The 24,738-nt window shown below is 51.1% G+C and overlaps 1 protein-coding gene across 1 annotated transcript in view; it reads right to left on the reverse strand.

The window, feature by feature from the left end:
* Positions 1-24,738, reverse strand: part of NKAIN1 (sodium/potassium transporting ATPase interacting 1) — a 207,473-nt gene that overhangs the window by 26,390 nt on the left and 156,345 nt on the right. Inside the window, exons 4-6 of the mRNA XM_032802232.2 lie at positions 19,757-19,954; positions 15,340-15,400; positions 2,571-2,652 (exon numbers count right to left, since the gene is read on the reverse strand). Of these exons, the coding sequence (XP_032658123.1) occupies positions 2,571-2,652; positions 15,340-15,400; positions 19,757-19,954 (341 nt within the window). The remainder of the gene's footprint in view (positions 1-2,570; positions 2,653-15,339; positions 15,401-19,756; positions 19,955-24,738) is intronic.

The raw sequence follows: 24,738 nt of genomic DNA on the forward strand, positions 1-24,738 counted from the left end.
CAGTAGTTCATAGGCCCCTTTTGCCATCATAGCTGGGCTACCTCTGTGGAACACCGCATTGAGCTGGGTCCGTAACCCCCGTGATTCATTCTCTGTTCATTTAATGACAATAGCCATGCTGGTGGGGCTCCTTCTGACCCTCCCTCCCTCCCAAGCTTTCAGCCGCTGTTAACGAGGCTTGGCAGGTGTGGCCAGTTTACAGGCCAGTCCTAGCTAGTGGCCCAGCCCCAACCCATTTGCCCTGATTGGGGCTGGAGTGGCAGGAGCTGATTAGGGCTTCCCCTCCAGCGCCCTGCCACGGCCCCCTCTAGTGGCTGCAGCAAGTAGGGATTCATGAGACCGACGCTCAGTAGTTTGCAAGCTTCCAAGTTATTATCCTGATTTAACATTTTTCCTGCAGCCATGCCTACAGGTCACCCTGGCTGGGTCCCGTTGCGCTAGGCGCTGTACAGCCATGAAGTAAATAAGAGCTTCTAGTCTAAAATAACGTTAGCATTAGGAAGCAAAGCAGAGACACCACAGAAGTCTGCTAAAAGCCTTCATTTGGGATTTATGTTGGAAAACGCTTCTCCAGTCTCTGCCATCTCACTCCTGGGAGCCGAGGACCCAATCGGTCCCTGGCATAGCGACACTGATTTCACACCCCATCACCCATTCCTCCCCCTTTGCAATAGCCACCCCCCTATCCATCTGCTGTGGTGAGAGGATCTATGGGGCATTTCTCTTTCTAGCTAAGAGATGGGGTGAGAGGAAAGAGGGAAGTTAATTCTGCATGTGAGAATGTGTGTCTTTGACAGAGTGCTGAGGAAGAGTATAGCAGCACTCTGGATGCATTTGTCTCATGGCCATCTCCTCTCTGCATCTATAATTGCACTGCATGCCCTTGAATTTACATACAAGACTTAAAACACAATTAATTTTTGGCAGCCAGCAAAGCCCGAATGAGGCTAATCCCTTCAGATTTTGCATTGTTATCTCATTTTAGCATTATATAGTTAAGCTTAAATGGGCAGAGTGAGGAAGTCAGTTGCACTGATCTGAAGAGATGTTGGTCCCACTGGAAAATATTCAGTGTTTAGAAGGCCTAGAAGCTGCAGAATGGAAGAGTGGAAAGCCATGGACAAGAAAGAAGGGGCACAGCGGGTTTTCTGCATCATCCTTTCACCACTGGGGTTCTCAGTGCAGAGTCGAATTGGATCGCAAGTGAAAATGAAAGTGATGAATCTGATCTTGTTTCTATTGATCAAACTCTGGTACCATTGTCCGTGTTTGATCAATAGAAACAACCCAGGATTAGAGCAGCTGGGGAGGTGGCAGGTTAAAATTGCCTGTGTTGTAAGTGCAGTGCTGTGGGGGTGGGGGTTCAAGATAGGGGACTGTGGGTCAGGATTGAGCTGTGCTGGGACAGCTGCAGTGGGGCTCAAGACAGGAAGAGCAGGGGGGCTGTGGGTCAGCATAGCACTCAGCCTTCGCTCACTCATAGGAGTGAGGGTCTCCATATATCTCTTCCAGGACCGGCTCCAGGCACCAGCGCAGCAAGCCGGTGCTTGGGATGGCCAACGGAAATGGGTGGCACGTCCAGCTCTTTGGTAGCAATTCGGCAGCGGGTCCCTCACCTGCCGCCGACTGGCTGCCAAAGAATGAAGCGGTGCGGTAGAGCTGCTGCTGAAGTGCCGCCGATCGCGGCTTTTTTTTCTTTTTCTGCCGCTTGGGGCGGCAAAAATGCTGGAGCCGGCCCTGATCTCTTCCCACAGCACAACTCCCTGCTTCTGAGTCAGATGCCCCCCACATCCCCCTTAGCTCACTGCGACTGGAAGATCTCCATCCACTTCAGGCTCCCCTCCCCTGCACATCAGCTCCTGTTGAACCCCTCATGGGCTGGGCTCCAAGTACATCGCTGAAGCCCTGACACCCAATTCACCATCTCAGAGGGGAAACAGAGGAACTCATTCCCCCCCGCCCCCATATCTCCCCTTGGCTGCACATCCCACACGTTCTCCCCCAGCCGGTCAGTTCTGCGGGGGCATCTGGCTGTGCGGTTTCAGGCCTATGTCCCTTCTCGTGCCTTGGCTTCTGGATCCACTGCATTCACCTCCTTCCCAAGGGGCCCGGGGCAGCTTGCTCAGCTGTTGATGAGCCCCACAGGGGGGCACGAGACACACTGGCACTTAGTCGGGCATGTTGAAGGGAGCTGTGCTGGCGGGGGATGGAATGACCTCCCCACAGCTGTGCCCCCATTTGCCTTAATGACCAGGCCCCGGTTCCTGGAGTGGCCAGGACAGGGCATGCTGCTCCCCACAACGCCCCACCCAGAGGTGAAAGAGGGCAGCTGGGTCACCAGGCCCATGCAGGTGGTTTGTGTCTGGCTAGGAGCCAGGCTCCGAGCCATCACCCGCCCGCCAAGAAGCAGCTGCAGTGTGGTGAGGACTCAGTCTGCTCCCGGCATGGTGATGACGGAAGGCGAAAGGCTGCCTGGACCCTTGACAGTCCCCGGACCATCCCGCCCCTCACGGAACAGCAGCCCCAGCTCACTGCTCCCACTAGCATCGCTGTGGGCAGGCGAGACTCACGTGTACAAAGGCTGTAGCTGTAAGTGTGACGTCTTCTGTGGGGCCTGGTAGCCGTAGGAATCAAATCCTCCGATGAAGTCAACTGGGGAGAGGAAAGAATAGGAAAGTGGGTGTCAGCAGGGGCTCCGGCTTCTACTGCAGGGAGACGCGGCTGGAGCAGGAAAGAGCAGTGGATTTTAGGCTCCTTCTTTCTTCTCTTCCCTCCTACCCCCAGTCTAGGTTAACAGACCAATACCCCAGCAACAGGACTTCCTGGTGGGTCTGATGTGACCATCTCAGAATGGGGAGAGCCAGCAGGATCCTCCCGTGCTTGTGTGAGTGGCTGATTGGGAGAAGGTGTGTGTCGGAGAAAGTGTGTGTTGGGCTGCATGAATGCAGAGTGTATTGGCATGCGAGCGTGTCTCCCGGTACCTGGAGGAGGCCCTGGGCTGCTCTCCCAGCGGTGGAAATCCGCAGTGACCCCACAGAAGTCAGTGCAACATCCCAGCAGCAGAGCCAGGGTAAGCGAGAGGGGACTCCAGTCCAGCATTCGTGCGCCTAGAGCACACGGCCTGCGAGCTCAATGTATGTGTCCCAGCCGCCTTCCCATCGCCCGGACGGAAGATAAATTCAGGAAGAGCCGGACTGACTTAAAAAGACCCCCCCAGCTCCTTTCTACTCAACACAATAGATCTCCCATTTCACGCTGGACAAAGTGGGTAAAATGACACTATCATTGTCTCCAAAGTGGGCATTTAAGGAGAATTATGGGTGACTTAAGTCTCATTTAAAGTATGTAATTTAGGGGAATTACAGACACCAATAGATGAGTTTTCATTGCTGCGATGGTTGTGATTTCCATCTGACAGATTAATCCCCCCTCAGGCAGCATTAATACAAGGAGCCTGCTTATTGTTTTAGAGTCCATTACCTGGTTTATAAGCCCCGGGGGGCACCCACCAGAATAAACAATACATGGGCCTACTCTGGAGCAGGAGGGAAATGCAAACATGCCAAGTGCGTGGCCTGCCTCCAGTGCAAACGGAGGCTTTCGGTGCACACAGTGTCCAGAGGCAATGGGAAGTGGGCTGCACTGGACCTGGCTAAGTGGGCAGATCGCTGGACTTGTGTCCTCAGAGCAGATCTTGACCTAATACTGCTCCCCTGCAATGTGGGCATCTATTGCTAGGTGAGCAGAATGTTAGTCAAGATCTTTTCTGCCCAGTGTTTGCAAGCACTGTGTTGCTAACAGGCTAGCAGTGTTTGCTTGCCTGCTGCCAGACACCCCCCTCCAGCTCTCTCGCTCTCTCTCTCTCTCTCACATACACAGGCATGCCTGGCAGGTGCAAATCCTGCTGAGAAATGGCCAAGTGAGTTCTGCTGACTTACCAAGGCAGGTGGCTCCTTACCCCACCTGGGTACAGGGGAGGAACTTTGTGGGGCAAGAGGATCTAGGCTGTAGGCTGAGCAGCCTTGAGGGAGAAGCCCCTAGGAGCTGCAGAGACTGGGAGGAGGCTTGCGCTGAACTTTGTTTCCTGATTGTTGACTGTGTTAATAAAGCCAAATCTTAGATGAGGGGTGAGTGTAGATGCAGTTTATAGAGTAGGCTGGGAAAGCGTCACACTAACAAAAATCTCATTACTCAGTCAAGCCCCTTTTCCTGCTGCTCACAGTTTGCGCTTATCTAGCCCCGGCCAGGATCTGAACGCGCCCTACAGATGGCCACTAGGTGCAGGCCCATGTCACACAGGGCACAGCGAGGGGAAGGATTTTCTCCCAGCTCATAAAGCAAGTTACGAGGACAGCGAGGATTGGTTATTATATTATCACTGTTTAGTATTTATATTGCAGGAGCACCGAGGAGAGCCCCAGGGGATCAGGCTCCCATTGTGCTAGGCACTGTGCAAACACAGAACAAAGACAGTCCCTGCCCCAAAGCACTTACAATTGCAGGCAGGAGACGTGACTTTCCCTGTGATCTGTGTACATTTCGGTGGCTCGGTAAATGTTCTCTAGCAATAACAGCGCCCCCAGTGGTGCCTGCCAGCACTAGCGTTTCCAGGCGGGAGAGGATTCACCCTTGAAGAGTGACACTTTCATGAGGGACTGCGACAATTTGACAAATCCAATGCAGGGCAAATGCTTGCTTCTCCCACCCCACAATACTGCCTGCCCTAGGGCAATACTGCCAGCATTATCCTCCCGGGTTTTTTTAAATCACAGGTTATGGTGACTTTTCTGCTTTTTGCCCTGGACCAGCAGGTTTTCCATCCACTTGCCCTGCGCTTCCAAGGCAAGAGGGGAAAGGCTCCATTTTCTACAAAGTTTGCAAAAACAGATGCAGCGGTTTGTCCCAGGATTGGCTCATCTCCATTCTCTGTCACGTACCCTCACTTCCTAGCCATCTCTCCATTCCTTTTATAGACTCACCATACAACTCCCTCATCCTCCAGCTACTTCGCCGACTGCCCATCTGCTCCTTCCCTGCTCCCCTCCTGTGTCACCTTCACTGCTTTCTTCTCCCTCCCTCCATTCGCAGACACTTTCAGTGGCGTTGCTCTCCACCCCCCTCACTGCCTCCCTATCCCTCTCTGACTCCAGTACAAAACTGCCTGCCATGAGCTCTGACCTCACACCCACCCACTCCCCTAGCTGCTCACTCCAGCCCCAATGATTCTTCTCCGCTGGGGCAAGAGGCAGGAAGGTTCCCTCTGTCCCTTGAATTTCCTGCATCTCTCTGGAGCTCCCTTCCCACTGCTAATTCTGAACCGCTGAGTCACTTCATCCCTCTAAATCTCCCTTAACAAATTCCCTTTCCTCTCTCGCCTGCGATTGTCTGTCTAGGCCGAGTGCCAGGTGAGAACGCCTACTGGTGGTGCTACAGCAAAATAAGCCACACTGTGTTATTCCTATAATCGCCCTCAGCTTTGCCACTTAATTCATCCCGCTGAAATGCCGGGGAGGAATTATACTTCAGAGTCCTCTATGCACTTGACACCTAAACCCTCCCACGGACATCCTTGGGAGGAATTAAGTGATGAGATGCCCGTGAATCACCTGCAAAATGGGCAGCCACTCCACTCCCCAACGTGAACGTAAGGCAGCTTTTGGACAGAGAAACTGAATTTAACCAAATCAGGTTCTCTCCCTGCAAAGTGGAGCCTCCGAGATACTCCGAGAGGGCTGGTGCTGCCGATCTCCCGGAAATCAATATATAAATCATGTAAGAAGCACTGAATGCCATGGATTATCCTACTAGTGTTCTGGAAATCAGAGTGAAGTCAAGGGGGCCATCCTCCGGGCCTATTTGTCTTTCTAACTTAATATTCAATGACCTCTCAGTTTTGACAGCATTCATCCATTTCCAAATCTAATAAGATATTCCATTAAAAAAATGCATTTGAATCTCAGCTACAGTGGCATTAATATTAAAAGTGTATTGAATGTCTGAGTTTGTTTGAATGCCGTGAGCTGTGTGGAATGCCAACACAGTTCAAAGACAGCAGAGGCAGATAAGCCCCTTGCCAGATCTCAATATACATAAGCAACTTATTACAACAGGCGGCGTCCAATTTCACATGGAGATTTTTATTTTCCACTACATCGGTTTGAAATGCTGGTGGAAGAGAGATGCAGAGCGCAAGCCAGAATGTAGATCTCTCTCCGCCCCTAACAAAGGGAAGGAATAACGTAGCTGAAGTCGACGTACTTAGACCTACTCACCGCAGTGTCTTCACTGCGGTAAGTCGACTGCTGCCGCTCCCCCATGACTCTGGTGGAGTACAGGAGTCGATGGGAGATGGCTCGGCGGTCGATTTATCGTGTCTAAAGATGTGATAAATTGACCCCTGCTGGATCGATCCTGCCCACTGATCCAGCGGGTAGTATAGATATACCCTAAGGCAGAGATGGCCAAAGCCAGGTCAAATTGCTCTGGGATGTGGCCCATGGTTGTCCAATACAGTGACTACAGGTCTGAACGTCTTCCAATGCAATGCATTCTGGGACCTGTAGTCTCCTCCGGGCACGTCTTTGTAATTAAAGAAGAGAGCAGCTGCAGCCTGCTTTATTTTTGTAAGCAACACCCAGCAAGGTGCCAGTGTGACTCTGTTTGCCCAGGTTTGGATACTTCTCTATTATGCAACTGCTAGAGGCCAGCTGAGCCAGTTCCTCCTGCACTGCTGGGTTCGAGCTGACTCGTACATACAGTAGCTCGAAGCTATGGCTTGGCACGCTACAGCTACGGCACTGAAGCGCTTCAGCGCAGACACTTTATGCCAATGGGTGGGTGTGGTAATCTAGCCTCCCAGTCCCAGACCGGAACTTTAGCGTCCACAATCTGGTCCTGTCCCAAACCTGGACTTTTGCGTCCAAAAGTCTGGGGGCTTACCTGAAACTCCCCCAAGCTCATACACTTTGATATTCTCGCTGCCACCAGATCAGGATTGTTGGGGCTGATCCCCTTTCCTCTCTCTGGTCCCAAGCTTCCTTGGGGACACCCAGATTCCAAATGCTTGGATGCTAAAAGCAGGGGAGAAAATCCCTCCCCCCCTCCTTCCAGGCTTGCAAAAACCGGTTTCTCTGCTTCCCAAGATAAGCGTTCTCTACCTCAGGACAATGAGATGCAAATACCAACACTTGGCTTTGCCTTTCCCCGTGCCTGCCTTCCCGTGAGGGAGACAGGTACTGATAACAGAGGTGATCTTTTTCTCTTTCCCGTAGCCTGCTCTTCCTGAAAGCAATAGGAAAATAGCCCACAGCCTGGCTGTTCCCTTCCTTTGCCCCCTAGAAGAAACTTTCACACGTTTTAAAGAAAATTTATATAAAAAAGAAAGAAAAAATAAAACAATAATCTGCATAAGAACTCATACAGGCTCCTGCTTATAAGAAAATAAGAAACTCTGATTAAAAGATAGCCCAATAAACCAGTCCACACCACATCCATGTAAATACAACCAAAGCTCTCATAGCCGAATGCTTGGGTTCCCTTTACTCACAGATGTGTAGGAGACACTTGGAGATAAGGTCAGTAGAGGAAGCTTGTTAACTCACAGCCGAGAAACACAAAAGACACAGCCATCCACATCTATTCGTACAACCAAAGCTCCTCATAGCCGACTTGCTTTGGGGTTCCTTTGTACTCACAGACCTTTTTGTATATATATTGAAGATAAGAAGGAGTTAGGAGGAAACCTTGTTTACTCACAGCCGAGAAAACAAAAAAGACCCCGAGTATACAAATTCCCGCCCCTGACTTTAAACAATCCAGTTCTCCGATTGGTCCTCTGGTCAGGTGTTTGGTTACCCTTTCCAGGTAAAAGAAACTTAACCCTTACCTTACCTATCTATTTATGACAGTGGGGTTGCCAACTTTCTAATTGCACAAAACCGAAAAGCCCTGCCCTACCTCTTCCCTGAGGCCTCGCCCCTTCTCTGAGACCCCACCTCTGCTCACTCCACCCTGCCCCCGTAGCTTGTCCTCCCCCACCCTCACTCATTTGCTCATTTTCACCAGGCTGGGGCAGTCGGTTGGGATGCGGGAGGGGGTGAGAGCTCCAGCTGGGCTCTGGGGTGGGGCCAGGGATGAGGAATTTGGGGGGTTGGAGGGGGCTCAGGGCTGGGTCAGGGGGTTGGGATGTGAGGGGATACGGGATTTGGGCTGAGGATGCGGGCTCTGGGGTGGGGCAAGAAATAAAGGGTTCAGGGTGTGGGAGGGGGTATGGGCTCAGTCCGGGGGAGTGGGCTCTGGGGTGGGGCCAGGGATGAAGGGTTTGGGGTATAGGAGGAGGCTCTGTGCTGGGGCCGAGGGGTTTGCAGTGCAGGAGGGGTCTCAGGCCTGGGGTAGGGGGTGAGGGTGTAGGCTCTGGGAGGCATTCACCTCTGGTGGCTCCCGGAAGCAGTCAGCACATCCCTCTGGCTCCTAGGCACAGGGCGACCAGGTAGCTCCGCTCAGTGCCCTCGCTTGCAAGTGCTGCCTCCGCCGTTCCCATTGGCCAAAGTTCCTGACCAATGGGAGCTGTGGAGCCAGCACTCAGGCTGGGGTCAGCGCACAGAGGCCCTGTGGCCACCCCTGTGCCTAAGAGCCAGAGGGACATGCCAGGCACTTCCCGGGAGCCGTACGGAGCCAGGTGGGGAGCCTGCCAGCCCCACGCCAACTGGACTTTCAATGGCCTGGTCAGCAGTGCTGACTGGAGCCACCAAAGTCTATTTTCAACCAGATGTTCTGGTCAAAAACCTGGCACGTGGCAACCCTACCAACAGGAGGGGTTCTCCCGTCAGTGTACTAATCCACCTCCCTCAGAGGTGGTAACTAGGTCGATCGAAGAATTCTTCTGTCAGTCTAGCGCTCTCTACACAGGGACTTAGGTTGGCTTAACTCCATTGCTCAGAGGTGCGGATTTTTCATACCCCTGAGCAACATAGTTAAGTCAACCTAATTTTCTAGTGTATACCAGGCCTTAGACACCACAGTTAGAACAGCTAATCCAGGTACAATAACTGGCATGTGGAGACAGCCAGAATCAAAGGTTTCATTTGGCTCCTCAAGCAAGAGCTGTAAATCAGAATCCTTCTCAGAATCTCTTTGGAGAGATACCTAGCCAAAGTGGGCTGGCAGTGGAACCACAGGGAGAGCCCAAAGCTAGCAGAACTTTTTCAAGTGTCTGAAGTTTCAAACCAGCTTTGAATCTGGGGGCAGTCTTTGCTTTGCCTGAAGGGGCTCTCATCCCTCCTTCACAATCACAACGGTAAGAGACTATGGCCAAAGGGAGATCAGAGGGGAGGACCAGTCTCCCCAGTGCATCAGGGGCCAAACCATACATGAAGCTTGTGCGCTCAGGGGAAATGTGGGATTTGCACATGCAGTTCGGGCAGCCATTTTGGAAACCTGGGTCTCCTGAGGTGTCCATTATAGAATCATAGAAATGAAGGGCTGGAAGGGACCTCAAGGGGTCATTTAGTCCAGCCACCTGGTAAACCTAGACCGACAGGGATTTGTCCAACCTGGTCTTAGAAACCTCCATTGATGGGGATTCCACAACCTCCCTTGGAAGCCTATTCCAGAGTTTAACAATCCTCACAGTTAGAAAAGTTTTCCTGCTAACTAGCCTAAATCTCCCTTGCTGCTGATTAAGTCCATTACTTCTTCTCCTGCCTTCTGTGGACATGGAGAACAAATGATCACTGTCCCCTTTATAACAGCCTTTAATATATTTGAAGACCGTTCTCAGGTCTCCTCTCCATCTGCTTTTCTCCAGACTAAACATGCCCCATTTTTTTAACCTTTCCTCACAGGTCAGGTTTTCTAAACCTTTTCATTTTTGTGGACTCACTCCAATTTATCCACTTCCTTCCTAAAGGCCGGCACCCAGAATTAGACACAGTTCTCCAGCAGAGGCATCACCAGTGCTGAGTCCAGCGGGACAATTACCCTCCTGTGCCTTACAAACAACTCTCCTGTTAACACCCCCCAAAATGATATTGGCCTTTTTCCCAACTCACTGACTCAGATTCCATTTGTGATTCATTCTAACCCCCAGATCCTTTTCAGCAGTGCTACCGCCTAGCCGGTTATTCCCCATTTGGTAGTTGTGCATTTGATTTGTCCTTGCAAAGAGCAGTAATTTGCACTTGTCTTTACTGAGTTTCATCTTGTTGATTTCAGACCAATCATCTAATCTGTCAAGATCCTTTTGAATTCTAATCCTCTCCTCCCAAGTGCTTGCAAACCCTCCCATCTTGGTGTCATCTACAAATATTATAAGCACCATCTCCACTCCATTATCCAAGTCATCAATGAAAATATTGAATTGTACTGGACCCAGGACTGACCCCTCCCAATTTGACAACTTTATATGATCTGAGCCTGCCCCTGCACGGGTGCCAAGTGCTCCCTTCCCCCATTGCGTTCCTGCCCAGGATGCTGCAGAGAGGATTTCAGGAGCCCTTTGAGGTGCTGCAAAGGAGCAGTAAAGCGTGAGGAGCCCAAACATACCCTAGGCAGGACTGCATCAGGGACATTTACTAGGCAGAGATTCTAAGGGGCAGAGATGGGGACTTAACCCCCAGAAAAAATCTGGTTACACACTGGGAAAGATCTAAGAACCTGGGGGCTGAGTTTTGCTGCAGTAGCAGCTTTGGATGATGAAATGAAGGCAGCTAAAGCAAGCAGAAAGATGGTGCAGTGGTTTGTGCACCTTGGGAAATTGAGGTTTAAATCCCTGCTCCACTTCTTTCTTCCTCTGTGGCCTTGGGCAACTCACTTAGCATTTCAATGTCTCTATTTCCCAGCTGTATATTAGGGACTCACAGAGCTGGGTGAGGCTAAATACATGGAGGCTTTGGAGGCGCTCATATAATGCGGCGACGTGAGTATGCAAAATAGAAGGAATTCATCAGTGACCTACCAGGCCTCCTACACGAGTCACTTATTTGACGTGGTGTGCGGGAATGTTCCTTGCTGGGGCTGGCTGTGGGAAAATCACCGTCTCCGTTTGGCTATTCGATGCTGCCAACTAGCTGGAAATAATTATTTGCAGATGAGGAGTAAATGCCACTGGATGGTTATCGGTGTGATTGTACGTTTAATTATTGGCTGAGCACTCCGCACTTGTCTGTGGCTGCCTGCAATATTGTTCCATGGCAATAAATTAAACAGAAGTTTTTTTAAACCTCTCCCATAGCTGTGCTTACATTTCCTTTCCTCTGCCGAGTTACAAATAAATGGAGTAGGTTGGATCGGTAACAATCTGTAATTATGGCTCTGTGGGTATCCGTCTTTTTGCACAGCGTACTGCCACTCTCATGCTATTCTTCCTGCTGGCACTGCTGCTACCATTTCAAAAGCTGGCTAGGAGGAGATAATAGTTCATATTTACTGTAACTGAGTATTGCATAGAAGGGCGAAGCAGGTAAAAGAGCCCACTCTGGTGGAAGCCAGGAGAGAAGGAAGGATGTCTTAGTGGTTAGAGCACTGACCGGAGTTCAATTCCTGCTCTGACACATATCTCTTTGTGCCTCAGCTCTAAAATGGTGCTCACACGTCAAAGATTGGGAGGCTCTCCAATACTTACGGTAATGGGAGCTGTGTAAGAATAATAGGACATGTGGCTAAGGGCTTGTCTACATGGGATGTGAATGTACAGTGCACTAGTGTGCCGTGCAGTGACATCACGTGCAGACACTGCCACAGCACAGTGAATGCGCTTTGACGTTCTGCTGTTGGACACAGGACTATATCAAAGCGCACTACATACTTTTAGTGCGCTGTGGCAGCACGCACGGGGAACACTGCTATACAGCAAGTGACTGTGCTATAGAGTCACACCCTGGTTTGCTACATACTAATGTCCCCTATAGAGAAGCCAGAAGAGAACTGCAGTGTGCAGTGAAACTTTTAAAGGAAATACCTGCTCCCACAATCATGCCTGCTTAATTAATCCAAATCCTGCTTTCCTTACAATGAAAGAGCAGTATTTAACAGTCTGCTGCTAGTAGAAAAAGTGCTATTAAGAAATTCCCTTGAAACTGAACTGGGAGTAACTGGGACTAAGGATTGTTAAGGCATGTAATACTGGGGCAAATGCTGCGATCCTTACTCAGCTTTTAACTCAGGCTACGTCTGTCTACACTACAACTTATGTTGGCAAAACTTATACCGCTTGGGGCAAAACTCCCTTGAATGATATATGTTACACTGACATAAGTGTTCGTGTGCACAGTGCTGTCATTGGGTGAGCATATTCCGTCGACATAGCTTATGCTGCTTGTAAAGGTGGTTTTTTTATGTCAACAAAAGAGATCTCTCCTGTCGGCGTAGAGCATCTTAGCCAGACGCACAGCAGTGGCACAGCTGTATGTGCAGCTACGCCATTGCAGAATTGTCTGGAGAGACATACCATTTTGAAACGAATGTTTGGCCCAAGTTCTGCTGATGGCTAGGAAGACCCGTGTTCTTTATGTTAATTAATCCTTCGTACTGGCTGAGCTGGGGGCTCCTCGGAGCTCTCGTAGGTCTTCGTGTTACAAAGAAAGGTTTGCTAAAAGCACTTGTGTGTGTAAACATCTCTGTCTTTTGCAAACCTTCCTCCATCATGCAAAGACCGACAATAACAAAACCAAGGCCATTTCATATGATTGGTATCAGATTAATAAAAACCTACAGTTATGGCCCCAAATCCTATAGTAACATGATTGTTATGCTGAACAGTTTGAGACCAGCGTGAGTTTTGGCAATCTGTCCTCACATCCATCCCGGGTGTGTTACTCAGGAGGGCCATTTTGGACCTTTGGCTGCTTCTGGATGCCCAGATGACACTTTAGCACAGATGGCTTTGTGTTTTTCCAGCTGTGCTTGGCTGGAAGATAGCGGCTGCTGCTGGGGCATCTCGTTACAGTCCTCCAAGGCATTGCCTCCTCCAGATGGGGCAGTGCCAATGCCTTTCACCTCTTGGAATAGTCAGCTGGTGTTGAGCATGGTGACCCACTCAGTAAGTGGCACTTCAGACAGAGAGAACTCAAAACTGCTGTAGGCTCCTGGAAAAGGTCTCAGGTGTTGGTTCTATTCTCCCCTGTTTTGCTTCATATATGGCCCCCATCACCACAGGATCTGAGCACTTTCCAGACCGCATTAAGCGATATAACTAGCAGCTGTCACATGTTTCTAATCCATGAATCCCAGAAGAGCGTCCAGGTGACCCATAGCTGAGTTGGTTCAGCACACAGTCCCCGGAATGACTGTGATGCTGGAGGTAGGGTTGTTCAGAGCATGGCATGTGGCCAGTCTCTGGACCCAGGTTCTCCCTGAAGGCTCATCTGCACCACAAAGCTCTCTTGTGCTAGGACTCAACTGGGAAGAACAGAGTTAGCCAATCCAATGCTGACCATGACTGTGTGGTGTCGTGTTCAGCATCACCCCAGCTCATTGTGGTTAGGCCCTGCCCCCAGAAGGCATCGGGTTGATCTACACTCTGGCTAACTTTTCACCCATGCTTTTATCCAGAACCAAAGGTTCCCAGATGCTATGAAGTTGCTCTTACTAACTCTACAAATCCTGAACTCCAGGGGTCCCCATACCCCTGCTCAGAATCCCAATCCATCAGCAAACCACTTCCCCTCATAAAAGGAAGGGTTTGAGATTTCCAGGAGAAGTCTCCTAAATGAATAGGTGCATAAACATTGATCCTACTACAGACAAAAATATGCTGGAAGTTCCGTGTCTTCAACCGCTACTTATCGCCCCACATTGATATTTTATGTGGCACTTTGCTGCGCCAGACAAAACAGCACCCGGCTTTAAAAGGCAGTGAACAAAACGTCCACATTTTCGCGCTGATCAGTTAATTTAGCCATCTGTCACTACCGGGCCTGAAAACATGACGCAGAACCTAGGGTGTGGTCGGCTGAGGAAAAGCAGAAGGGTGCTCATCCTGCACACTGCTTGTGGGTTGGGTAGTCCCTTGCTGGGGCCCGATCCAAATAAGCCTGTTGCTCCCACTGACTTCCACAGGAGCTGGATTGGGGTCTAATGCCGTAGTGGTGCTTCCTATGGACCTACTGGGTATCATTAACTATTTAGCTTCATTCAGCCTCTTCATCAGAGACAGAGCTGGAGTGGGAGGTTGAGCAGAGGACAGAGGATTGGCCCAAAAGGCTTATTCCGACAAGCTTGATTGTTCCATCATCTTCCCATTGTTTGTATTTCTCTTTTAAATTAACAAACATAGCACTGGTTGACCTGCTGTCCTATTGGCCAACCTCCCTGCTCTGGGGTTGGGGCACAATGGGTGACATTCGCCCTGTGCAAAGTGCCTGTCTTAGGACTCTGCATGTAAATCTAGATGCATAGAGTGTAAGTCCTGCTTAAACCGTAGAGGAGCATGACCTACCTAGGATCACGGAGCCAGTCAGTCGCAAAGCCAAAAATAGAAACCAGGGGCACAGACTTACCATTAGATTACACTGCCTTCCTGATAGACCAGTGCTTGGGAAATCCAGACTGCAGTGAATGCTGGAGATGGGAAAATTGGTGGGTGGGAAGGTGAGGGAAGGAATGTTTATGCCGGGGGAAATGGGGAAGAAATCAGGCTGGAGTTCACAAGGCCTGCATTTTTGCTTTTTTGTTGTCTGTCCATATCTGACTGTCTGTCTTGTTATTTGTATTTGTAAGATCTTCGAGGCAGAGACTTCTTCCATTCCATGCGCATGCAGCAGCCAAACCTGGCTGCGGCTTTTAGGTGCTACCAAAGAATCATCCTCGGTGGGCATGTAGGCTGGTGGACACCACCATGCAAGAGCAACAGGAGGTATTGCAGGAGCGACCCCAGGCCAGTCAGGGATAGGCCCTGGCTTTCTGGCATGATTTATTAGTTAAATAGCTCTGCATAACCAGTGGCCACTAGTTCCGTCTTGCTGGCCTCTACAGGGAGCGGGTTCTCTTCAGGCTGGCTCTGCAGCTAGGGACGTAGTCTAGTGTGGGGCCAGGTCCATCCCCCCCTTAAACAGGTCAGTCATCCTGTGACAGGGCACCATTAAAACTGAGGGGTCTGGGGGGACGGCTGGAGGGGAGGGATCCTCGATTGTGTCATTTGATGGATTAGGTCTCAGCCTTGGCACTGGAGCCTCCTCGGAAGTGGAGCCCAGAGAAAAAAGGAGCCTGGTGCATTTCCCCCTCATTAATCCCGACACTTCTGCTGTGCCCAGCACTGGCTCTGCAAACCAATGTACCATATTATCCCTGATTCTTTTGCAATGCTGCCGCTCACTCTCTGTGACTAATAGCAAAAGCACTTACAGCTGTCTTCTTCCTCCATAAACACTTTGCTGACATAGCAGGCATAGACGAATCCAAAGAGCTTCAAAACAAAAACACAGAGAGAAAAGCCAATTATTTGGAACTCGAGAAATGTGAAACCAGACAGACAGCCAGGGTCAAAAGTAGCAGCAGTGGACACGGGCAGACTATCTATCTGGAGCAAATAATCTATCAAGTCAATTTAATCTCCTTATCTTGCTCACCAGTTACCTGCAAACAGATTTAGAAGGTTACAAATTTCTTAGTAAATTTCAATTTCACAAGCTGTTCATGTTGGGTGAAATTCAGAGGGGCCAGCACAGATCTGTCCATCCTCAACCCTATGGGCTAACGTGTGATTAACTATTATTAACCATGTCTATTACAGCAATGGCCCAGGACCAACTGAGAACGGTGTTCCATTGTGCTAGGTGCTGCACAAAAGTATAAGTGGTGCATAGGCTTGGTGCTTGGGTGACCAGACAGCAAATGTGAAAAACTGGGACAGGAGGTGAGGGATAATAGAAGCCTATATAAGAAAAAGACCCAAAAATCAGGACTGACCCTATAAAATCGGGTCATCTAGTCACCCTACCTGGTGCAGATTTTCTGCATGGGATGAATTTTACCCTTTGGCTCAGTTTTCAACTCTGTTCATGGCAGATAACAGGTCACCTAAGTCACACAGCATTAGTCCTGTCCTCTGATGGGATGTCCAGAAACCAATTTAAGACAAACTGGTGCAACTTGTATGTTTAGCAAGTGAGTGGGAGGGGTATGGCCTAGCACCTTGGCCAGGTGGGTTCTGTGACATCAGTCCGTACTGGGGGTGACAGGGAGTGCTCTTTTAGGAGAGAATTATGGGGCTCTGCTGGAGCTGGAAGGGTTGTGCCCCTGCCCCCTACACTTCAAATCCCTTGACTTTGTTCTATGGGGCTGGAACTGGGGAACAAGGGTGGAACTCTCTTTGGTTCCAATACTTGCACTTCATGGGCTCTGTCTGCCAGAGACCCCATTGCTTGAGTCACTTACACCTGGACCGGAGGCAGCACTGGGGTCCTGGACTCAATGGAGGACAGTCTCATCATTGACCCCCAGCGTCCTCAGAGGTGGCCTGCCACATGGTGTGGCAAAGGCAGGAGCGGATTTCTCGAGTGGTGCTGCCATGGGAGGGCTGTGCTGGAGACCAGGACTGAACTTGCAGGTTACTGCGCAGGGAGAGATCTCTCTGACCTTGCCAGCCACACACCCTGCCTGCATGAGAGGCCAGTTGACCCAATAGGAAGCCTGCAATTAGCTCAGAGACATCAAGCTGCAGGGACTGGTGGGAAGCAGGCCCTTCTCAAAGCTCACATGCCCAGTTTCCTCTCCCTCCGAGTCCTGGCCCCACCCCGAGTCAAAGACTGCTGCTGCCAAGGCTGGTAGAAGCCAGCCCAGGGCGTGTCTGGCAGATGTTTGGTGTCTTACTTGGACTGGGTCCACTCTGTTGCCAGCTCCATCCAGCTCCCCCATTGCCAGGTAGAGTCGTGAATCAGCACTTGATGCACTCAACCTTTTTTTTTATTGGGCTTGTCATTCATGAGGCTGCACGAGGGAGCCCTGCTGTTATTAATGGGGACATGGGGGAGGGCTGTGTGTGCACAAGTGTGCAATAAAAGTGCACTCGTTTTTAAACCCTGCCTTGCAGCTCTCCTTTAAAACCTTCCCTCCGTCATCCCCAAAAGGGGAGCGTGTCTCTCCGGCAATTATTTCTGCTTCCAGCCTAGCCAAGGACACATTCACAATTGCTTAAACTCCTGGCATCTTTCTGCCTGGTGACAACTCACTAGCAGCTCTGGTGTAGGAAGCTGCCAGACGGGGAGATGAAAGCAGTGGCCTCAGTCCTCATGGTTCTGGGAACGTGTCACTCAGCTCTTTTGTTGGCTCTCATTGTGAGTATGATTTCTGAGTCAACACTTCGCACACACGAAACAGCATATTTCCCGGGGGCGGGGGGCTTTCAGGCACACGGTCTGTCTGCTTTGCTCCTCTCCTGTTCACACCTCGCGCACCACCAGCCCAGAGAAGAGCTGATATGACACATTATATTATCAACATCTCCCCTGTAGCACGAGGCGCTAATGTACGCTAACACACTGGGACGTCGCCAGCTGGAATGTGCCAGCCTCACGCCCGCCTCAGCTGCATTCCTTTCTTCCACTCATTTTACAACTCAAACTAAAGGGAAAGGAGCTAAGTTGGTGGTTTATAATCCATGCAGCATAATGCTCATGGCTCTGTTATCTGCTAGGGCAGTGGTCCCCAACCTTTTCTGGGCGGTGGGTGCCGAACGACGAGCCACTGAGAAGTGGTGACGTCAAGAGGCATCGCCGCCAAAATGCTGCTGAAAATCAGCGGCATTTCGGCAGTGACGCCTCTTGATGACGCCGCTTTTCAGAGGCATTTTGGGGGATGCTTGTCTGCCAGCCAGTATGCAGGTGCACATAGATACCCCTAGATGCCCCAGCGGGCACCATGGCACCCGTAGGCACTGCGTTGGGGACCACTGTGCTAGAATGAAATTTACCAGGTGCAGAGAAGTTAGTGTGCTTTGTGATGGTCTTCTGTATAAGAGTGAATTCCAGCCCAGATCTTTAAGTCATTCCCCCACACCTCTTGCTATTATTCATTCCATGATTTAACTAGGGACTAGAGATACATTTACTGGAGAAGAACACCCCAAATTGCTGTTTTTGTATTTTTTAAAGATCAGTACCAGTTCCCACCACACCTCCCCATTTCACTTTGAAAATAACATGGCCCCAAATAGCCTTTAAGTGGTGGCTTTTGGGAGCGGCAAGGGATTGAAATGACTTCAGCCACCGTAGGCGCCTAGCTCCCACTGATTCCAACGGGAGTGAGTCGCCTAAATACCTTTGAGATTGTGGGCTGATCGCTCTACAGCATTTCAGCTCCTCGATGGGTTTATGTGGGTGCCACAGATGCAAGGGTATCATACAATAACACAAGCCCCTGAATGGTACATTGTAGCTGAGTGGAAACGGAGGAGTTTTAGTGTAAAAAAAATTGATTTTTTGTTTTTGAAAAGATGCATAGCACTTTGTCCAGTTTTACTGGACATCCATTAAGAGCACAGCCCCCTCTGGGGGCCATCCTGGTGTGTCGAACTTCACTGTTGGTTCATGCTGAATGGAATCACAGCTGCATTATGCACAGTTAAAGGGGAACCTTAATAGAGACAGGCCCAGAATCCCAAATCTGGAGGGTAAAGTATCCTTTGTCTTTTGGTTTCAGAGTAGCAGCCGTGTTAGTCTGTATCCGCAAAAAGAACAGGAGAATTTGTGGCACCTTAGAGACTAACAAATTTATTTCAGCATAAGCTTTCGTGGGCTACAGCTCACTTCTTCGGATGCATAGAATGGAACACACAGACAGGAGATATTTATACATACAGAGAACATGAACAGGTTGACTTCTGCTTAAGCTAAAGCTCATGCTGAAATAAATTTGTTAGTCTCTAAGGTGCCACAAGAACTCCTGTTCTTTTTGTCTTTTGAGGAAGTTCTGATTCAGATTCACTTCTGGGCTTGACTTTAGCATGGGCCAGAACTAGAATACATTGAATCCAAATGCTCCAGAACTTTGGGGAAAATCTGGATTCAGACCCAAATCCCATGTCTCAGCCTCCTAGTCCTCCACCTTCATAAATAATGCTAAGTTTCTATTTCTGTAGGGGTCCCTCACCCCTGAAATGCAGCTGACTCTGGGCTGCAGTGTTACAGCCATTCAGTGCTAGCGATGGTACACAGTAATTTCTGGGAAGGTCAGTAACAGATAACTGGCCAGGATATGTTCTCAGTGAGCTGGCTCTCGATTGCCCTGTGCTGTGTGTAGCCATCTAGGAACACAGGAATCTATCCCATGGCACAGTGTGCAGATCACCTCTTTTTCACCCCCTTTGCACTAGTGTACAAGTGCAGGGTAAGGGAGTGTCAGGCCCACTAAGGGCATGTCTACACTGCAATCACAGGTGTGACTGTGATTTGATCAACTAGCTTGAGTAACAGCAGTGAAGCCTTGGGGGCACAGGCTGGCCCTACCCACCCAGGACCACGGGAACCTACTCAAGCAGTGGTCGCCCAGGCTGCTGTGGCTTCACTGTTGTTATTGGAGCTGGCTAGATCACAGCTATCTCGGGTACGGCTACACATGCTGCAATCATACCAAGACAAACCCTTACTCTGGTGGCGTTACATTGGGTTTACACCCAGTAGGCTTGATTCTCTTCTCACTTGAAACCAGGAGTAACTCCCATGGAGTCAAATCTTGTGCATCAGACCCAGGATCTTTGCTATTCCTCACTCAGGAATCACACGGGAGGGACACGAGATCAGAGGCAAACCCTGGCTCCCCTTACCGCAAGGAATATCTGCATGGCGCTGCTCACTACCTCGATGTACTGGTAATCAAGCAGGCATCCGGTGACAGTGATGACGTGATGGTCCTCGGGGGCCAGGTTTGAGTTCATCACTGGTGTCACCAGGCAGCCAGGCCCATTCTCCATCCACCACGAGCGGTGCAGCGAGGTATTAAAGGTCATGATGAAATCCCGGTCCTATGGGAGAGGAACATGGGAACACAAGCACAGCGTGAGGCACCCCCTTTGTGTAGGAGCCATTCCCCAGGAGAGGGCACTCCTGATTCCCAGGGTATGATGGTGTTGGTTGTGAACATGTAGAGCATCTATTCAGGATGGCTACTAGGAGACACCCAGCAAGGAAGTAAGGATCTGTGTAAGCAGAAAATACAGACAGTCTTGCATTTACCCTGATCACTGTGTCCTGGTTCTCTGTAATTGCTACATGGTGTTAGCAGAGAGATTCCAACCCATGTCTCCATATGGAGACAATGACACCCAAAACAAACCAACAAAGGCCTGATTTTCAGAGGTGTGGAGCCCTCCCAACTCTCGGTGAAGTCAGTGGGAGCTGCAGGTCCATTCCCCAAAGCAGCACCAAGAGGAACAAGGCTTCACAGGGGAAGGGAACCGTAACCCGCTCAGCGTAGCGCTCTGTCCCCTCATACGGTGGCTGGGTCACAGACAGGCTGACAAGCCTGCTACAGCATCAGCTAGCAGGCCTGGGCCTTTCAGTGCAGGCAGTAGCGGCTCAGGCATTAAAGTCCAGAAAGCCCATATTCTAACCCCACTGGTGCCACGCCCTGACCCACGGGACAGAGCGTTACAGTACCAGCCACATGTACTTCTGCACCGAATGATGAATCCTATTCGTATAGCGCATCACTACTCCATCTCTCCTTGCATCGTCAATCTGATTTATTAATAATTAGTAGTGCCCTGGTCCTTCTCTAGCATCTTCTATTCCCGGATCTCAGTTTAGAGCAGTTCAGGAATTTAGCCTTATAACCCCTGTCAAATGGGGAACCCGGCCACGTTCTGCTCTCCGTCTCATCAGCGTAAATCTAGAGCTACTTCCCTGGAGTGACTCCACAGTCACACGTTACTACACACAGAGTTGGTCCAGAGACGTTAGCTGACTTGCCCAAGGCTGCACCGGGAATCCAGGGCACAGCAGGGATGAGACCCAGGGACCCCAGCTGGTGAGAATCAGAGGAGCTCCACTGACTTCCATGGGGCTCTGTCAATTTACACCAGCTGAGGACTGAGCCCCTCATCACCTGTCTGCCAGCCCTGTGCTCCCATTTCCTCCCAAAGGGCTCCAGCAGCACAGGAGAGGGGCAGCTGCATGCTGTACAATCACTGCACATGGAAGCACCTGTGAACTGAGGATACTGTGGCATCTTTGAGATCCCAGCAACCCCAGGATTAGTTCCTTTGCGCAAGCAGCACCTGTACCTCCAGCTGTGCAAAGAGACCTTTGCAGGTTCTCTCAGCACTGGCTACACCAGTGGTCCCCAAGCTTTTTTGTCTGGCAGGCGCCAGATGACGAGTCATGGAGGACCGTGGCGGAGGACGAGCATCTGCCAAAATTCTGCCGACAAGCGGCAACGTCAATAGGCGTCACTGCTGAAATGCCGCCTACAAGTAGCATCATCCAGAGGCGTCGCCGCTGAAATACCGCCGTGTAATGGCATAATTCCCCACTCTGAACCTTAGAGCCCAAAAGATGGGGTACCAGCATGAATTCCCCTAAGCTTAATTACCAGTTTAGATCTTGTAGCGCTGCCACCAATCAGCACTTGGAATGCCTGATACACTCTGGTCCCTCCAAAACCTTCCCTGGGAACCCCCAAGACCCAGACCCCCTGCATCTTAATACAAGGAAAGTAAACTCTTTCCCTCACCAGTGCCTCTCCTAGGCTTTCTCTCCCTGGGTTACCCTGGAAGATTACTGTGATTCAAACTCCTTGAATCTTAAAACAGGGAGGGAAAGCCTTGGAGAGGCACTAGTGAGGGAAAGAGTTTACTTTCCTTGTATTAAGATGCAGGGGGTCTGGGTCTTGGGGGTTCCCAGGGAAGGTTTTGGAGGGACCAGAGTGTATCAGGCATTCCAAGTGCTGATTGGTGGCAGCGCTACAAGATCTAAACTGGTAATTAAGCTTAGGGGAATTCATGCTGGTACCCCATCTTTTGGGCTCTAAGGTTCAGAGTGGGGAATTATGCCATTACATGCCGAAAATGAGCAGCATTTCAGTAGCAACACTTCTGGATGACGCAGCTTGTCAATGGCATTTTGGCAGATGCTCATCCACCAGCCAGTACACAGGCACACTTCAATGCCGCGGGGGGCACCGCGTTGGGGATCCCTGGGCTACACCATGCAAAACTCACAAGATAGCCAGAGCACATGTAATGCCGACAGACCCTGGTCTTCGACGGGCAGGATCAAACCGGGGACTTCTGGAGCTTAGTGCGTGAGCCTCTACCACATGAGCTAAAAGCCAACCAGCTCTTAGCTCAGGCTGGAGAGCAGACTCATTTCACTCTCTCTAAATCGGGGGGGGGGGGGGGGGAAAGCCAACCTGAGCCTGAGAAGGAGCCAGAATTTACCAACGGACATTGCCAAAAAGCCACAGTAATATGTCATCCCCCCCACCCCCCCCGGCCCTCCCATCACCTCCTGCCAACCAGCAGCCCTGCTGATCGGCACCTTCCCTTCCCTCCCCATGCTGCCTGCCATCAGCTGTTTCACAGTGTAAAGGAGGCTCTCGGGTGCAGGGAGGAGGAGCAAGGGTACAGCAGGTGAAAGAAGGGGTGGGAAGGAGCAGGGGCCTTGGAGTAAGGGGTTTAGTGGGGGCAGCCTGGGGTTGAGCAGTGAAAAGCTGGCGCCTGTAGCTCTGGTCCCAGAGTCGGTGCCTATACAAGGAGCCACAGGTTGGCCACCCCTGCACTAAGTCATCTCCGTGCTACCAGAGACAGAACACCACACCCAGCAGCTGTGTGGGTGTAGACATGCCAACTCACCCCTGCAGCGCCTCCTGCTGGGGACTCCTGGGAATTAGCTCTTTTCCATCAAGGAACACCCTCTGCAGGCCAGTGATCTGCCTGCCCTCTGGCCCCTGTGTCCCTCTCTGGACCCTGGTGCCCTTTTAACTGGGATGCTGCCCCCGGCAATACCCCACCAATCTGGGTCTCCCCTCCCTGAGGAACCCCCAACCCACTATCCCCACTTTGCCTTAGTTTTGGCTACTGCCCAGTGTCCATCTAGCCCCCAAGCCCTGGGGCAGACTGCAGTATCAGCCACTCATCATAGGCAAAGGGTTTGGACCTGCTGCCTTGGCCTACCCCTGGGCTGCCCCCTACAACCCCCAGTACCTCTTGGCCTTCTGTTAGGCCACAACCTAGGGCTTTCCCTAGCCCTGCTCCACTCAGGTACCCTGGGTCCAGCTTCCTACAGTCAGATCCTTCTCCCTTTACAGGCAGAGGGAGACTGTTTGGGCTTCTGGCTTCCCTGGCCTTTTTACACCAGCCAGCTGTGGCCTGATTAGGGTGTGGCCCAGCTGCGGCCGCTTCCCCAATCAGCCCAGATTTTAGAGCTGCAGCTCTTAAGCCCTTCTTGCCCCAGCCACAGCCCTCTAAAGCCCCAAAGGACAGGAGTGGGTAACCACCCTGCTACAGGGGGTTACACAGGGACACTCAGCACCTGGAGAACCAGCACCATAACACTCTGGCAAAGCCCCTGGCCAGGTCCATTTCTTGGTTCTGAGATGCAGATGGATTCTCCTTCTCCTTGGCATGGCTTGATTGCACTGGGCAGCACTGGACACACAGACCCCCTCCACAAAGGTTTTGCTCCTGGATTTCTCTGCCTGGTAAGCCATTAACATGCTTTGGGGCTCTCCATGGTTGATCTCCCTGAGTTTTTAGATCTCTGCTTCATACACAGCAGGCCTGGCCCTGCAAGACATGGCTTTGGGCTGTCACCAGGGGAAGGATAAGATGCTGCTTCTCTAATCCTCCCAGCCCAGCGCCTGCACCTGCCTGATAGCAGACTCGCAAGATGCAAAGCTGAAATTCAACAGAGCCAGCGATACGTGGGCTGGGACTCCCTTCCAGGAGTGACCAGATGAACACATGCAGGGCCGACGCTTTCATTTAGGCAACTTAGGCAGTCGCCTAGGGCGCCAGCATTATGGGGGGGCAGCATTTTGCTGGGGGGGGCGCGGCAGGTGGCTCCGGTGGACCTGCCGCAGGCATTTCTGCGGACGGTCCGCTGGTCCCGCGGCTCCGGTGGACCTGCCGCAGGCATTTCTGCGGACGGTCCGCTGGTCCCGCGGCTCCGGTGGACCTGCCGCAGGCATGCCGGCGGCAGCTCCACTGGAGCCATGAGACCCGCGCGCAGGGCGGCGAAATGGCCCGGCGCCTAGGGCGCCAGAAACCCTGGCGCCGGTCCTGAACGCATGGCATGATCAACGCAGTTGCCCCTGCTCACAGGGCAGAAGAACAGATTGGACTTAGCTCTCCTGCAGCTGGGCTTTCTTTGGGTGCAGCCACAGGGAATGCTCACATCTGAAAGCGTTGCTGTGGGAGGGTTCCCTGAAGAGAAGGGAGGCCTCCACGGCATTGTGTGTGTGTGTGTGCGCGTGCGCACATGTGCACAGGTTCAGGAGCAGAGAGCCATTTCAGTACGGTGCATATGTCCCAGCTCTGCTTTGTGTCTGATGTTAAACCACAGCTGCCTCTCTAAGCACTGCCAGGAGCACCAAACACGCACCACCAAGCCCTGAGTTCAGGATCAGGACCCAGGGGAGCAGGGACTCTGGCAGTGAGCAGCCCCAAAGTGCGCTGACAAAACATTTACATTTTTTGGGGACAAAAATCAGGGTTTTTGTCAAAAAGGATTGTTTTCTGAAGAAAAATGTTTCTGACCATAAAATGGGCATTTATTTTAAAAACGGTATTGTCCCCCCTAGTTTTCG

This window comes from Chelonoidis abingdonii, chromosome 25 (genome assembly GCF_003597395.2).
Source record: "Chelonoidis abingdonii isolate Lonesome George chromosome 25, CheloAbing_2.0, whole genome shotgun sequence".
Taxonomy (NCBI): domain Eukaryota; kingdom Metazoa; phylum Chordata; order Testudines; family Testudinidae; genus Chelonoidis; species Chelonoidis abingdonii.